General features: G+C 36.1%; 1 protein-coding gene and 1 pseudogene across 4 annotated transcripts in view; one reads left to right on the plus strand and one right to left on the minus strand.

Annotated features, from left to right (window-relative positions):
- Window positions 1-16,976, minus strand: part of MGAT4A (alpha-1,3-mannosyl-glycoprotein 4-beta-N-acetylglucosaminyltransferase A) — a 128,340-nt gene that overhangs the window by 29,033 nt on the left and 82,331 nt on the right. For all 3 annotated transcript variants that reach the window (XM_015112905.3, NM_001194224.2, XM_015112906.3), the window contains 3 exon segments: window positions 9,005-9,051; window positions 7,138-7,251; window positions 6,221-6,296 (listed from right to left, as the gene is read on the minus strand). In XM_015112905.3, coding sequence (XP_014968391.1) covers window positions 6,221-6,296; window positions 7,138-7,251; window positions 9,005-9,051 — 237 coding nt within the window.
- LOC144333974 (DNA topoisomerase 2-alpha pseudogene) lies at window positions 9,757-14,809 on the plus strand (annotated as a pseudogene). The gene is made up of 2 exons (XR_013403114.1): window positions 9,757-9,774; window positions 10,100-14,809. The product of XR_013403114.1 is annotated as a DNA topoisomerase 2-alpha pseudogene (transcript).

Raw genomic sequence — 16,976 nt, forward strand, 5'->3', positions numbered from 1 at the left:
GCTGATTTTTCAAACGCCAAGATCCCAACAACAAAAACAAGATACACAAATAAACAAAAATACGGCATAAAAGGAACAAGTTAAAACTCCAGAAACCAACTCCAAAGAAATGAAGACATATGAATTGCCCAGTAATTCAAAATAACTGTCATAAGATTGCTCAGTAAATTAAAAAAGAGCAGAGATAGACAACTAAATGAAATCGGGAATATGATGCATGAACAAAATGAGAATATCAACAGAGATAGAAACTACAAAGAGCCAAACAGAAATTCTAAAACTGAAGAATACAAAACCTGAAGTGAAAATTTCACTAGAAGGACTAAACAGCAGACCTGAGCAGGCAGAAGAATCAGTGAACTTAACGATAGGACTTTTGAAATTACTGAGGCACAGGAGCAAAAAGAAAAAAGAAGAAAAGAAAAATAATTATACCCTAAGGGACCTACAGACAGCATAAGGCGAAACAACATACACATTATGAGAGTTCTACAAGGAGAACAGAGCCAATTTCAACTTCCCAAATATGAGGATAGAAATGGGCACACAAATTCAAAAAGTTCAAAGAACCCCAACTACAAAAAATCGATCTACATCAAGAAGTATCATAATGAAGTTGTCAAAAGTCACAAAGAAAGGATCTTGAAACCCGTAAGAGGAAAGTGACCCAACAAATACAAGATAACATCTATTAGATGATGAGCAGATTTCCCAGCAGAAACTTTATAGGCTGGAAGAGAGTGGAATGATATGTTCAAAGTGCTAAAACATACTAAACAAAAACCGGCCAGCCAGGAATATTATATCTGACAAAATTGTAATTGAAAAGTAAAGAAGGCTGGGCGCGGTGGCTCACACCTGTAATTTCAGCACTTTGGGAGGCAGAGGCAGGTGGATCACCTGAGGTCAGGAGTTTGAGACCAGCCTGAACAACATGGTGAAACTCCCATCTCTACTAAAACTACAAAAATTAGCTGAGTGTAGTGGCGGACACCTGTAATCCCAGCTACTCAGGAGGCTGAGGCAGGAGAATCACTTGAACTCACTAAAAATACAAAAAATTAGCCAGGCATAGCGGCAGGCGCCTGTAACCCCTGACTCGACTCTATTGTCTTTTGGAAAGCATTCTTTTTTTTTTTTTTTTTTTTTTTTTTTTTTGAGATGGGAGTCTTGCTCTATCACCCAGGCTGGAGTGCAGTGGTGCGATCTCAGCTCACTCCAAGCTCCGCCTCCCAGGTTCATGCCATTCTCCTGCCTCAGCCTCCCCAGCAGCTGGGACTGTAGGTGCCTGCCACCACACCCGGCTATTTTTTTTTTTTTTTTTTTTTGTATTTTTAGTAGAGACGGGGTTTCACCATGTTAGCCAGGATTGTCTCGATCTCCTGACCTCGTGATCCGCCCGCCTCGGCCAGAAAGCATTCTTTAAGAGTCATGGGTGTGATACATTCCCAAACCATGCAACCCTGGAGTCATATCTCAAGGGGATAATTACGAAGGCTGGAATAAATTCCTTTGCCACATCACCTCTCATCTTAGTCTTCAACAAAATGTCCCAGGTAAAATCTATCCTGTATAAACCTTTAAAACTACCATTAACTGAGAACTTTTTAGGCTAATATGTTTTTCCCACTAATACTTTGTAGATGACAACGAACTCACTGAAAGAATTCCACATAATAAGCTAATGTGAAGACCTGAATATAAAATAACTCCCTCTTTCCTGAGGCGTAATTTGGGCAAATGTGATTATATTAAGAATGTTCAGGTTGGGTGCAGCAAGGTGGAGGTTGCAGTGAGCTAAGATCATGCCACTACTGCACTCCAGCCTGGAGAACAGAGCAAGACTCCATCTCAAAAAAAAAAAAAAAGAAAAAGAAAAAAAGAAAAAAGAAAGAAAGAAGAAATTAAGACTTTCCCAGATAAAAAAAAGCTGAGTGGGTTCATCACCACTAGACCTGCCCTATTGCTGAGGGAACACTTTCAAGTGAAGTGAAAGGTCAACAAGCAGTAATAAAGCACTATATAAAAATATAAAACTCCCTGGTAAAGGTAAATATAAAGATAAATATGGATGTAGTAAGGTAATGCAGGTGCATGAATCACTTTAAAATCTGGTACCCCTTTTAAATCTTTTAATCACATTAAAATCACTTCTTAAAGGCCAAAAGCACAAACAATAATTATAAATCTAAGTTAATGTATATGCAATATAAAAAGAGGTCACTGGCGTCATTGGTAAAACAGAGTGCACGGGATACAGAGATGTAAAACGGTAGAGATTTATTTGTCATTGAAGAAATCAGCTTCAAATAGATTGTTATAACTTTAAGATATCTTATGTCATTGCAATGGTAACTACAAAATGAATATCTATTGGATATACACAAAGGGAAACAGAAAGGGAATCAAAATACGTCACTATTTTAAAAAAATCAACAAAATACAAAAGAAAGCAGCAAGAGAGGAAAAGATAGACAAAAAGTTCCAAGACACACAAAAAATAAAGTAAATGGCAATAATAAGTCCTTCTGTATTAGTAATCACTAAAAATGTAAATGGGTCAAACATCCCAATTAAAAGACACAGGCCAAATGAAAATTTTTAATGAGATCAATTAATATACTATCTACAAGAAATTTACTTTACATCAAAAGACACACATGGGTTAAAAGTGAAAGAATGGAAAAAAAAAATTCATGCAATCCAGAACCGAAAACAAGGGTGGCCATACTTAGACAAAATAAGACTTTAAGACAAAAACTGTCACAAGAGACAAAGAAGGACATTATATAATAATAAAAGGGTCAGGCAAATATCTGAAAAGACCTAACAATTCTAAATAAAGATGCACCTAATAATAGAGGTATCAGATATAAGAAGTCAACACTGACAGAACTGAAAGAAGAAACAAACACCACCACAGTAATAGTAGGGATTTCAATTTTCCACTTTCAGTTATGTATAGATCAGACAGAAGATCAATAAGGAAACACTGGACTCAAACGACACTATCATCAAATGGACCCAACGGACATAAAGAACACTGATCCCAACAGCAGCAGAATACACATTCTTCTCAGGAGCAATGGAACATTCTCCAAGACAGACGACATGTTAGGCCCCATAATGTCTCAACAATTTTTTTTTTTTGAGACGGAGTCTCGCTCTGTCGCCCAGGCTGGAGTGCAGTGGCACGATCTCGGCTCACTGCAAGCTCCACCTCCCGGGTTCACGCCATTCTCCTGCCTCAGCCTCCCGAGTAGCTGGGACTACAGGCGCCCGCCACCTCGCCCGGCTAGTTTTTTGTATTTTTTAGTAGAGACGGGGTTTCACCGTGTTAGCCAGGATGGTCTTGATCTCCTGACCTCGTGATCCGCCTGTCTCGGCCTCCCAAAGTGCTGGGATTACAGGCTTGAGCCACCGCACCCAGCCACCAATTTTTTTTTTTTTTAAGACAGGTTTTCACTCTGGCACCCAGGCTGGAGAGCAGTGGCACAAAGCTCACTGTAGTCTCAATCTCCTGGGCTCAACTGATCCTCCCACCTCAGACTCCCAAGTAGGTGGAACTACAGGTATGCACCACAATGCCCAGTGATTTTTTTGTATTTTTAGTAGAGACATGATTTCGTCATGTTGCCCAGACTGGTCTTGAACTCTTGAACTCCTGAACTCAAGTGACCTGCCCACCTCAGCCTCCCAAAGTGTTGGGATTACAGGTGTGAGCCAATGCCGCCTGCCAACAGATTAAAGAAGACTAAAACTATGCAATGTATCTTCTCTGACTACAACAAAATGAAACTAGAAGTCAATAGCAGAAAACTAAACTCAGAAAGTACACAAATGTGTGGAAATTAAACAACTCATCCCTAAACAACCAACGGGTCAAAGAAGAAATCATAAGGGAATTGAGAAAAAAATCCAGAAACAAATGAAAACAACAACAACAACAAAATACTAAAACGTATGATATGTAGCAAAAGTCATACAAAGAGGGAAGTTTATACCAGTAAACATTTACATTAAAAAAAAAAAAATCTCAAAAATCAGCAACCTAACTTTATACCTCAAGGAAATTGAAAAAAAAGAAAACAAACTAAACCCAAAATTAGCAGAAGGAAGAAAAAAAAATAAAGATTAGATCAGATAAATAGAAAAAAAAGCAGAAAAAAAACAAAGAAACCTAGAGTTGGTTTTTGAAAAGATCAATGAATAAACCCTTAGCTAGATTAGCTAAGAAAAAAAGAAAGAAGATTCAAATAACTAAAAGTAGAAATGAAAGAGGGAATATAACAACTGATATCACAGAAATAGAAGAATTACAAGTGACTCCTAGGAACAATTATGTGCAAATTGAATAATCTACAAGAAATGGATAAACCTCTAAAAACATACAACTTTCCACGGGTGAATTATGGAGAAATAAAAACTTGGAACACACTCATAAGAACTAAGGGGACTAAAGCAGTAATCAGAAACCTCTCAGCAAAGAAAAGCCCAGGACCAGAGGACTTCACTGGAGAATTCCGCTGAATACTTAAAGGAGAATGAACATCAGTCCCCCTCAAACAGCTCTCTTCCAAAGAACTGAAACAGAGGAAACACTTTTCAAACACATTCTATGAGGCCAGCATTTCTCTGACACCAAAACCAAAGACACAAGAAAACGACAGACCAATATCCCTGATGCAAAAATCCTCAGCAGAACACTAGCAAATGGAATTAAACTGCACATTAAAAGAATTAGGTATACCATAACCAAGTGGGATTTATACCTGCAATACAGGGATCATTCAACACACAAAAATCAATTAGTGTAATATATACTACATTAAGAAAATGGAGAAAAAAACACATGATCATCTCAATTGATATGGAAAAGCAGGTGACAAAATTCAAGACACTTTCTTGATTAAAAAAATATGACAAACTAGAAATAGAAAAAAAAAAAAACTTCTTCAGCAAAATAAAGGTAATATATGAAAAACCCATTGGTAATATCACACTTGGCAGCAAACAACTGAAAGCTTTCCCTCTAAGATTAGGAGCAAGGCAGGGAGTCCCACTTTCACCACTACTAGTCAACACAGTGCTGGAAATCCTAACCAGAGCTGTTAAACAGGCAAAAAAGTAAAAGGTACCCAAACTGGAGAAGAAGTAAAATTATCATTATTTGCAGATGAAATGATCTTATATGTAGAAAAAACTGAAGAATCCACCAAAAACTACAAATAATAAATGATTTCAGCAAAGTTTCAGGATCCAAAGTCAACACACAAAAATAGTTGTATTTTTGTATACTAACAATGACCAATCCAAAAAAATAAAAATAAATAAGAAAACAATCCCATTTACTATAGCATCAGAAAAGATCAAATACTTAGGAATAAACCTAACCGGGGAGGTGGAAAATTTTTCTACAAAACATTTCTAAAAGAACTCAAAGAAGATACAAATAAATGGAAAGACATCCTGTGCTCATGTATTGGGAGACTTAATAATATTAAAATGTCCACACTAGCTAAAGCGATCGATAGATTCAATACAATCCCTACCAAAATCCCCAAGGCATTTTTTACAGAAATAGAAAAAAATCCTCCTAAAATTTACATGGAATCTCAAGGAGTCTCAAGTGACCCTAAACTGTCAAAATAGTCTTGAAAAAAAGAGAACACAATTGGAGGCCTCATACTTCCTAATTTTAAAACATGCTACATGTCAGGCGCAGCAGCTCATGTCTACAATCCCACGACATATTGTGTTCTTGGTAAAAGCTGGACTGTTGTGCTGCTAAAAAAATTGGACTGTTAGAATTAAATGTCAATTTTATTATCTTCAAAATAGTGGTAACAGTATTGTGGCCTACAAAAAAAAATTATTTCATTGTAAGCCCACTAAAGAAAAATTGTAAGAAAATTCCTCTTTAAAATCTGCCACATAATGACATCTTAGTTCTTCTAGACAGCGAAGAGAGGGAAGAGGGGAGAGAAGATGGGGGAATGGGAGAAAAACAGGAAAAAGGTAAGGTGTCCCTACTCAGTGGAGAAACGTCAGAGCCCACATGCTTGGTTACCATGGAGACCCCTCTGCTCTGAGAGAGTTATGATTTGTCAGATCTCAGAGGGTTTGCACTTCCAAAACTTCCTGTTTTAATGAAAACATACCCTTGATAACACTTTTTCTTTACAAGTGTGAAAAACATTAAAGGAAAAACCCCACTTACCTGAATGTAATATATGCCCTTTTCTTGAGCATACATCATTAGAAAACAGTAATCTAGGTTTTGCTTTGTTCTCCATCTGAAATAAACATTTGCAAAAAGTAAGTTAGGAATCAGACTCAAACTTAGTAAAATAAGATTAAATGTATAAACCTCAAGTGTCTATATGTCATCTATGTATATGTACACACACACACATACACACACACACTCACTCAGGACAAAGAGTCAAAGAAAATTCACTTTCCTCTAATGAAGCCTTTATCAAAATGTATTCCCAAGAACACTAATCCTCAAGCTGTCCTGAGGAAAAAAGGAGTCTAATTATCAAGTAAGTCTGTATACATATTCCCCTTCTAGAAACATATTAGTTTATAAGAGGCATGAAAATATCCAGCAGTAAAGACATTTATTGGAAAAAAATTTCTTAATACATATTTTTTCCAAACTTCCTTGACCACAGACCCTTTTTTCAGTAACATCTTAATGTTTCATCAAACGAGTGCTTCAAAAATTGCACTTTTAGGATCCCTGCTCTAGTGCCTAGGACTGTTTGCACGCAGATAAAAGTTCATAAATATCTACTGAATGCTTAAAAAATTCATATTTAAATTTACAGTATTAAACCCTGTCACTGAATTCCTGGTAGCCTACAGAAACACTCTGATGAAAGTTAAATAAGAGAAGTGGATCTAAAAGCTAGTTTAAGAAAACACAGTAAAATAAAAGCTGATGTGAAGTTTTTACATATGCTAAGAAAACTCCACATTATTTCACAAGTGTCCTGGACTTAACGAGACTGACCTAGAATATTTTACCAAATTCAACTCTAAAATGTTTTCAGCTTCGATAAATAAAAACTACATGTATTAGATGTTTACGCTCACAAGTGCGGAAGGTTTTAAACGGCACGTGCTCACCTTACTCTTTCTTTGGAGTCTCCAAATGTCTCCTTTAGGTTTGTCAAGTCCGGATAGTAGCTTTCAGGGGGTGATATGACTTCCACCAAGCCAGAACTGATTTCTTTGGAAAATCTATTATGAGAAAGGTTAGCTGAGTTACTTAAGTTCTGTAGGATTTTATTTATCTCAAAGCTCAATACACTGTGTTTAACATAAAACACATCAGTAATCATTTGTAGCAATGTATAATGTTATGGCCACAAGGTGTTCAATGGAGCATCTCATGATTGATTTCCTTTACAGAAAATACAGTTTTTTCTAATAGCAAAAGTTTTTTTTTTTTTTTTAAAGTAATGCTTTAAAAACTATAAAATACTGCTCTTATTAAAGTAGCATAGAAATCCTAAGCCAACTGCAGGCATTAACATTCCTAAAATGCATCTGAATTAAAACAACAAATCAAGGTCTCACAGAAAATAGAAAATTGAAGAAAAACAAGTAAGTATGTATCTTTAAATACATATATTTATGCAAAAACCGAAGTTCTGACATCTTCGAGAAGCTTTGCTCGTGGGTTAGAGACCACATATCATTCTCAACCAGCGTTTCTCAACTGGGGGTGACTCTGCCTCTGGGAGGACATTTAGCAGTGTCTGAAGACGTTCTGATTGCTACAGCTGTGATCAGCACTACTGACGCCTGGTGGGTGGACACTAGGGATCCTGTCCCACATTCTACAATGCACAGGGCAGCCCCCACAACAAAAAATCATCTGGCCCAAAATGTTCACTGCGCTGAGGTTCAGAACCCTTTCTAAAGTTTTTTAATTAGTCTGTACTGACCGAATGGTAATTTATTTTGCATTTGCATTCTCCCTTGATTCATTTTTGCAAATCTCCACAAAATGCTAGTGCGACTGCCTGCCTTTGCACAAATGTTCTTAGTGTTTAACTGTGCTTTTTGTCTGAGCTTGGTTTTCTACACACTGAGGAAGATGTAAATCAATAGAATCCTTGCATAAGCCCAGACTTGCCCCTGAGGTCAGTGGGAAAGGGGGCCAATCATCACTGCTCTGTTCCTTTACTTAAGAAGTCTACGCCAAATTGTGTTTCTATGAGGACTTCCAAGAAACTCAGTACTTCAGGAAAATCAAACAAATAGCAATTTAATCCTGAACTACGCATAATTTTTAAAAATATTCAATTTTAACATTTTGATGGACAAGGAGTCACATTATATTAAATGTAGGGTTAGCAAATGATTGTTGCTTCTTTTTGGTCTTTTCTTTTTAAGTAGAAGGTATGTCTTTTAGGGTCAAAAAACAGATACAATTTAATGAAGAAATTCATAGCAAGATTAATTTTATTACATAATTAAGGCAATATTATAAAAAATAATATCTGAAACTTACTAAGCTTCCCCTCTGTTACCTACCATGTGCCTTGCTCATAGTGAACTGCTACTCAATCTTTGCAGAAGAGAACAGATTAAGACATAGTTTAAAATTGAGGTCTGAAATGACTACATAAATATCTACCCTGAGAGCAGAAAAATCTTGCCTGGTAGATACAGTGTGAAAGATTTAATCTTATATGACTCTCTGTGTATTCATTGTCTTCAAGATTAAAGACTGTTATTTAATAGTGTTACATACATAGGTCATTCAAGTCTTTTCTATAATGAAATACACCAATTTATCCCATCACATAACTGGATATATATGCACCTACTTTATGACAATATAAAATACCAATCAGAGGTGATCTAGTAAACAATGAACTCCACAGAGAAATGAACTATCAGGGAAGGCATTTTCTTTTAGCAAGAAACCCAAGAGATAACAGTAACCAAAATATTCTTATGTTTATAATTAAGAAGAACTTACTCTTTCTCCAGGTTGGCTACAACACCATGTACATAATCAGTATCTGTCTGGGAAAGAAAAAAAATGTATCTACATTCAAGTTTTTATGTTTTTATTTAACTGTTTATACTGAACTCAAAATTAAATGAATGATAAAAACATTCATTAAAAACATATATTAAATTTTTAGACAATTGATTATATTTGCATTTCTGCATTGTTCTATTGTATTATGGAATGTCATTGAGCACTTGCTGATAAAATAAGCAGATATTGACGTTCTTATTTTTAATTGTCTGTGTTGCATTCACTACGAAAACTGAGCACAAAAACTATTTCTACTTCTAACAAAACATCCAAACTATAGTGAACAGTATTAGTGACAGATGCTGCATGATATGAAGAAAGATTTTTCTAACTTGGAATCATAAACCCTAGATTCAAGATTTGCCTCTGTAGCTACTTAACTGTGTGCTCTAAAGTAAGTCATTTCTCTGAGTTTCAATTTCCTATTCTATTAAAAAAGGAAACATCTTAGAGATTATGAGATTAAGTGATAAAACTATGTAATAAAAAGCTGCTGTTATTACACTATATATATATTATTACACTGACACTGAGAACTGAATCAAGAGCACTTCAGTTAGAAATAAACATTTATCAGATCTGTGTATTTTTAAATTATGAACAAGTCAAAATTCTAATACTTATTAAATTTACTTTATTTATTCTTTTAATGAATCACATATTCACATTTCACAAACATTTATCGAATGCCTACTCTAGGCCAGGCTGGAACCACTGCAGTGAACAAGTCTAAGCATGGCAAGTATGTTTTAAACAGACAATTTCAACCAAGTTCAGACCTAACCCAGCCTGGAGGGTAGAAGCATCAGAAGAGGCTGCCTGGAAGAGGTGACATTCAACAGCAAGAATTGGCTTGTTCCAGGGCTCTGGCTCCCAGGGGTCTAACAGAGATAAACACCATTAGCTCTTCTCTTCTAAGAGGTAAACTGAGTCTGTCTCTGATGCTATGTCAAAGACCATGGAATTGGGCCAAAGTGAAAATTCCAGCTTTGCCTCTTACCAGCTGGACAGCCTTGGGAGAGCTGCTAGGCCTCTCTGGGCCTCAGTTCCCTGGTAAATTCGAGAAGACAGGAGAAACCGCTTTCTAGGATAGCTGTATCAGATGCTAGTCCACCCAAGACCAAAACTTCCCCAAAACTTACTAACAAAGATCTGAAACCACAGAAAAGTGCTATGTCAGAGCTTGAAGCTGATGATGCTACGGGCAGTGTACCACTGTCTTCAAGCCCTCCTGCTACACATTTCCCAAATGAAACTGAAATTACAAACACAGTTCCTAAAAAGAATGTGACAGTGAAGAAGACAGCAGCAAAAAGTCAGTCTTCCACCTCCACTACCGGTGCCAAAAAAAGGGCTGCCCCTAAAGGAGCTAAAAGGGAACCAGCCTTGAATTCTGGTATCTCTCAAAAGCCTGATCCTGCCAAAACCAAGATTTGCCGCAAAAGGAAGCCATCCACTTCTGATGATTCTGACTCTAATTTTGAGAAAATTGTTTCGAAAGCAGTCACAAGCAAGAAATCCAGGGGGGAGAGTGATGACTTCCATATGGACTTTGACTCAGCTGTGGCTTCTCGGGCAAAATCTGTGCGGGCAAAGAAACCTATAAAGTACCTGGAAGAGTCAGATGAAGATGATCTGTTTTAAAACGTGAGGTGATTATTTTAAGTAATTATCTTACTGAGCCCAAGACGGGTTTTAAAGTTACCTGAAGCTCTTAACTTCCTCCCCTCTGAATTTAGTTTGGGGAAGGTGTTTTTAGTACAAGACCATGAAAGTGAAGTAAAGCCCAAGTGTTCTTTAGCTTTTTATAATACTGTCTAAATAGTGACCATCTCATGGGCATTGTTTTCTTCTCTGCTTTGTCAGTGTTTTGAGTCTGCTTTCTTTGGTCTTTAAAACCTGATTTTAAGTTATTCTGAACTGTAGAAATAGTTATCTGGTCACTTCAGCATAAAGCAGTGTGTTTATTAACCATCCACTGTGCTAAAACTAGAGCAGTTTGATTTAAAAGTGTCACTCTTCCTCCTTTCCTACTTTCAGTAAATATGAGATAGAGCATAATTCTGTTTTATCTTAGTTTTATACATAATTTACCATCAGACAGAACTTTATGGTTCTAGTATAGATACTCTACACTCAGCCTCTCATGTGCTAAGTTTTTCTTTAAGCAATGAGAAATTGCTCACGTTCTTCATCTTCTCAAATCATCAGAGGCTGAAGGAAAACAGTTTGTCTGTGTCTATAACTTGACACAGTCAATAGAATGAAGAAAATTAGACTAGTTAGGTGATTATTTCAGCTCTTGACCTGTCCCCTCTGGCTGCCTCTCAGTCTGAATCTCCCAAAGAGAGAAACCAATTTTAAGGGGCACTGGACTACAGAAGACTTGGGGACAACATTTGCTCCAAGATCTTAAATGTTATATTGATAACCATGCTCAGCAATGAGCTATTAGATTTATTTTGGGAAATCTCCATAATTTCAATTTGTAAACTTTGTTAAGACCTGTCTACATTGTTACATGTGTGTGACTTGAGTGATGTTATCAGTGTTTTTGTAAATATTTACTATGTTTTTCTATTAGCTAAATTCCAACAATTTTGTACTTTAATAAAATGTTCTAAACATTGCAAAAAAAAAAAAAAAAAAGACTGATTAACAGGGTGGAGCGCAGGTGATGGGCAAATGTAAATAATTATAAGCATTATTTCTCCAGTGTGTGTGTCCAGACACCATCCTCCTCCTAACTCCAGATCCTTGCCCCTTCAAGGACCCCAGGAAGCCCAAGGGACAACTAGGCCAGGGACATGGCAGGCTGGGTTGCAGGGCCATGGCCATATTTTTGAGCCAGCCAAAGCCCTACTGATCTGGTTTGGCTGTGCCCCTACCCAAGTCTCATCTTGAATTGTAGCTTCCATAATTCCCATGTGTTGTGGGCGGGACCCTGTGGAGACAGCTGAATCATGGGGGCGGCTTCCCCCACACTGTTCTTGTGATAGTAAGTCTTACAAGATCTGATGGTTTTTGTAAGAGGTTTCCCCTTTCACTTGATTCTCATTTTCTCTCTTGTCTGTTGCCATGGAAGACATGCCTTTTGCCGTCTGCCATGATTGTGACGCCTTCCCAGCCATGCGGAACTGTGAGTCCATTTTTCTTTATAAATTACCCAGTCTTGGGTATGTCTTTATCAGCAGCGTGAAAATGGACTAATACACCTACCTATCCATTTTAAATACAGCAATAACTCATAAAAATGCTCAATTGTTAAAAGACTCAATGATATATAAAATATCATCTATCTTATAAAGACTGTCAAAATACTTAATACTTGAGAAAAACAAACAAAAAAGGTATAGCTTAATCCTGGAAATTATAAAACCATCAGATTAGAAAAAGTTTTTATAACAGGTTTTCTGAAAAAAGTATTTTAATTTCTGTAATTGAAAGTAATTCTAATTTTTGTTGTTCAGTCTAACAACTCATGAGTAAGATAGTTTCATGAGACCACATCCTTCAAACTCTTAACAAACTATGGAGACACAATTGGAATATAGCTCAAAGCTCTTTGTACTTCCTCTATAGAAGTCCAAACATTAGTGATTTCTTTTTAAATAAATTATCATTCACAAATTTGACCAGTGAGTACTCATTAATCTATAACTTTGAAGAATATGAACAAGCATGGTTTTTACGAACTTCACTGTGTTTAACAACCTGAAATTCAATTCGATAAGCATTTAATGAAGGACAATAATTTGTCCACCTAAGGAAACAGGAATACAAAGGTGAATAACACCAGTTCCAGGTCTCTGGCAGGCTGTCCAAGAGGGGAACTAAGAAGAATAAACTTATGTGAACTTAGATTTGTTACGTAATGTGTAATAAAATTTACAAAACAAAGTAATCCATGTGTACTACTACACAAAATCCTATGTTGCCTTCTAGTTAATGTATGCAGTAAAAGATTCACTTAAACAACTGTAATTTGTGTCACTTTACACAAATTACAAATTTAACAAAAGCAGTTCTAGGAGGGAAGAAGAACAAATAACAATCCTTCTCAAACTATTTCAAAAATGTGGAAGAGGAGGGAATACTTCCAAACTCTTCTTAATGAGGCCAGTGCCACTCTGACACCAAAGCCATATGAAGACATTATAAGAAAATTATAGGCCAATATTTGTGGTGAACATACACGCAAAAATCCTCAACAAAATACTAGCATTCAGCTACACATTAAAAGGATCATTCACCATGATCAAGTGGGACTTATCCCTGGGATCCAAGAATGGTCCAACATATACAAATCAATGAATGTGATAACTCACATTAACAAAATAAAGGACAGAAACCATACGATCATCTCATTAGATGCAGAAAATACACTGGACAAAATTCAACATGCTTTCATTATGAAAAAGTTCTCACCAACCTAGGTACAGAAGGAATGCACTTCAACACAAGAAAGCCATATATATGAAAGACCAACAACTAATGTTACACTGCATGGTAAAAAATTAAAGCTTTTCCTTGAATATCTGGAATAAGACAGGGAAGCACACTCTCAACACTTCTATTCAACATAATACTAGAGGTCCCTGACACACTAATTAGCCAGGAGAAAGAAATAAAAGGCATCTAAATAGAAAAAGAAGAAGTGTTTGCTGAAGTCACTGTTTGCTGATGACATGATCAACTCACACTTAGAGAAAACCCTAACGTTTCCACTAAAAAACTGTTAGAAGTAATAAATACAGTAAAGTTGTGGATACAAAATCAATACACAAACATCAGTAACATTTCTATATACTAACAATGAACTATCTGAAAAAGAAATCAAGAGAATAATCCCATTTAGTATAGCTACCAAAAAAAATACTTAGGAAAAAATTTAACCAAGGAAGTGAAAGAAGTAGACACCAAAAATTATAAAATGTTGATGAAATAATTTGAAGAACACACAAATAAATAGAAAGATATCTTGTGTTCATGGATTGGAAGAATTAATATCATTTAAATGTCCATATTACCCAAAGTGATCTACAGATTCAATGTAATCCCTATCAAAAAATTTAATGACATTTTTCTCAGAAATGGGAAAAAATCCTAAAATTCATATATAACCACACACACACACACACACACACACACACACAAAGAATAGCCAAGTTAATCATGAGGAAAAACAATAAAGCTGATGGCAACACACCTTATTAATTTCAAACTATACTATGAAGCTACAGTAATGTAAACAGTATGGTATTGATTTTTTAAAAACAGACACACTGGCCAATGGAATAGAATATAGAGCCTAGAAATGAACCCATGTATGAATGGTCAGTTGATTTTTGGCAAAGGTGCCAAGAACACGCAATGAAAAAAGTTTCTTTAGTAAATGGTGCTGAGAAAACTGGATATCCACATACAGATGAATGAAAGTGGACCTTCAACTCACACCAAATATACAAATCAACTCAAAATGGAATGAAAACAAAAGAAGACTCTCAAACTACCAGAAGAAAACATAGGAGAAAAACTACACGACACTGGCCTGGGCAATGGTTTTTTGGATATGACCCCAAAAGCTCAGGCAACAAGAACAAATATAGACAAATAGGATCACATCTAACTAACACTCTTCTACATGGCAAAGCAGATAATTAACAGCATGCCTGATAACCTGTGGGTTAGGAGAAAATATCTGCATGCTGCACATCTGATAAGAAGTTAATATCCAAAGTATGTAAGGAACTCAAACAGCTCAAGAGTAAGAAAAAACACTGGAAAAATAGGCAAGGGATCTGAATAGACATTTCCCAAAAGAAGACATACAAATGGCCAACAGATATATGAAAAATGCTCAACACTGCTAATCATTAAGGAAATGCAAATTAAAACCACAATCAGATATCATCACATCTGTCAGGATGGCTAACTGTCAAAAAGACAAGAGATAACAAGTATTAGGAAGAATGTGGAGAAAAGAAATGGATGGCTATATACACTGTATCCATGCGGGATACACACATGGATCTACCATATCCATATTATCAAGCTCTGAGTATAGGTTGGTATATAAAGAAGATTTCTGCTTGTAGAACTTAAAACTGGTGAGAGAAGCAGTTCATAAGCAAACAAAAATATGTACACATATGGATGTATATATATAACTGAATATTGTGTTACAAAAATAGAATGCAATAATAGAGGAAACACAGAGATGATCTATTTCAACATTACATTCAGAGAAAATCTGTCTGAAGATTTAACATTTAAGCCTAAATTTGATATATATTTCTATTCAAATGTACAAAACTAAACAGAAAACATTAAAATGGCTATTTTAAGTTTTTTAATTGGAGCTTTGTCCTTAATAGTATGTTGATGCTATAGCAGTGGTTCTCACTTTTTATAAGAAACCATTTAGTTCAAAAGATGTTCATCATCTACCCATCTCTGATCACCTCCATGAACAGTCTCTCAGTCCAGGCCTCACCTCGATTATGGCAACAGCTTTCTAACTAGTCTCCTTTCTTTTGCCCTTACCAAAGCAGATGGTAGGATCCTTTTTCAAAAGGTTAACTCATATTATTCTTGCCAAAAATGCATAGCCAAAATAGAATCATGAGAAAATAGCAGATAAATCCAAACTGAGACATTTTACAAAATAACTGACCAGTACCCAACAAATTTGTCCAAGTTCATGAAAGACGCAAACATACTGAGAAGTTGTCATGGACAGCAGGAAGCTAAGGCATGAGAACCACTAACTGCAGTGTGGTGTTCCGTAGTGCATGCTGGAACAGAAAGGCAAACCCAGGCGGAAAAACGTGAAACTCAGGTAAATTCTATAGTTTGGTTGAGTATTATACCAGTGTTAATTTCCTGGTTTTGATAACTATGATATGGCTATGTAAGTTGTTAACATCAGAGCAAGCTGAGTGAAGGAGATACCCTCTATAATTTTTGCAACTTTCTATAAATCTAAAATTATTTCAGAATAAAAAGTCGTTTTAAATACTTTTTTTCTTTTTTAAAAAAAAGGGTTAGTAAAGTGTCTTTTCTATTAAAAACTCTCAAATGACTTTCCATCTAAATTAGGGTCAGGATTGGCAAAACAGATCCGCTGCCTGTTATCCTACAGTAAAATGTTATTGAAACTCAACCCCACTCGTTCATGTATTGTGTATGGCTGTTTTCAAGCTAAAATGGCAAAGCTGAATAGTTCCAATAGAGACTGTACGACTCCCAAAGCCTAAAATATTTATTATTGGTCCTTTAAAAAAAGTTTGCCAGCCCTAATGACTTAGAGTAAAAGCCAAGTTCTTGCAATGGCCTGTAGCATCCTATGTGATCTGGCCCACTCCACCCTTCTCTGCCTCCTGCTACTGAGCCCCCCACCTTCTCTATTCAAGACATATAGGCTTGCTGTTTGGCAAAAGGTGCCAAGCAATGCTCTTGCCACAGGGCCTTTGCACATACAGTTCCTCTGCTTGGATTGTCCAACTCTTAAATCCCTCAGGCTTTTGCCCAAATGTCCTGTCTACCCTCCCTGGGCAACTCAAAGCCTCTTTTCTTATGTACTGATTTATCCTCCACAGCACTCATTATCATCTAACATTCACCTAACATATTACATATTTCGGGGTTTTCTTTCTTGTCCTTCTACATAAGTTTCAGTGGGCAGAGGCTTGTAAAAATATGTATTGAATTACAAGCAAATTATTTGCTTGTAAATGTTTATTGAATTACAAGCAAACTTTACGGAATATTGTTCATACACACACACACACACACACACACACACACACAATTTCTTTCCTATAGTAGTTTGTATGATTTTTCTTTTTTTAAGAAACATAGTCTTGCTCTGTCACCCAGGTTGGAGTGCAGTGGCATGAGTGAT

This window comes from Macaca mulatta, chromosome 13 (genome assembly GCF_049350105.2).
Source record: "Macaca mulatta isolate MMU2019108-1 chromosome 13, T2T-MMU8v2.0, whole genome shotgun sequence".
NCBI classification, from domain to species: domain Eukaryota; kingdom Metazoa; phylum Chordata; class Mammalia; order Primates; family Cercopithecidae; genus Macaca; species Macaca mulatta.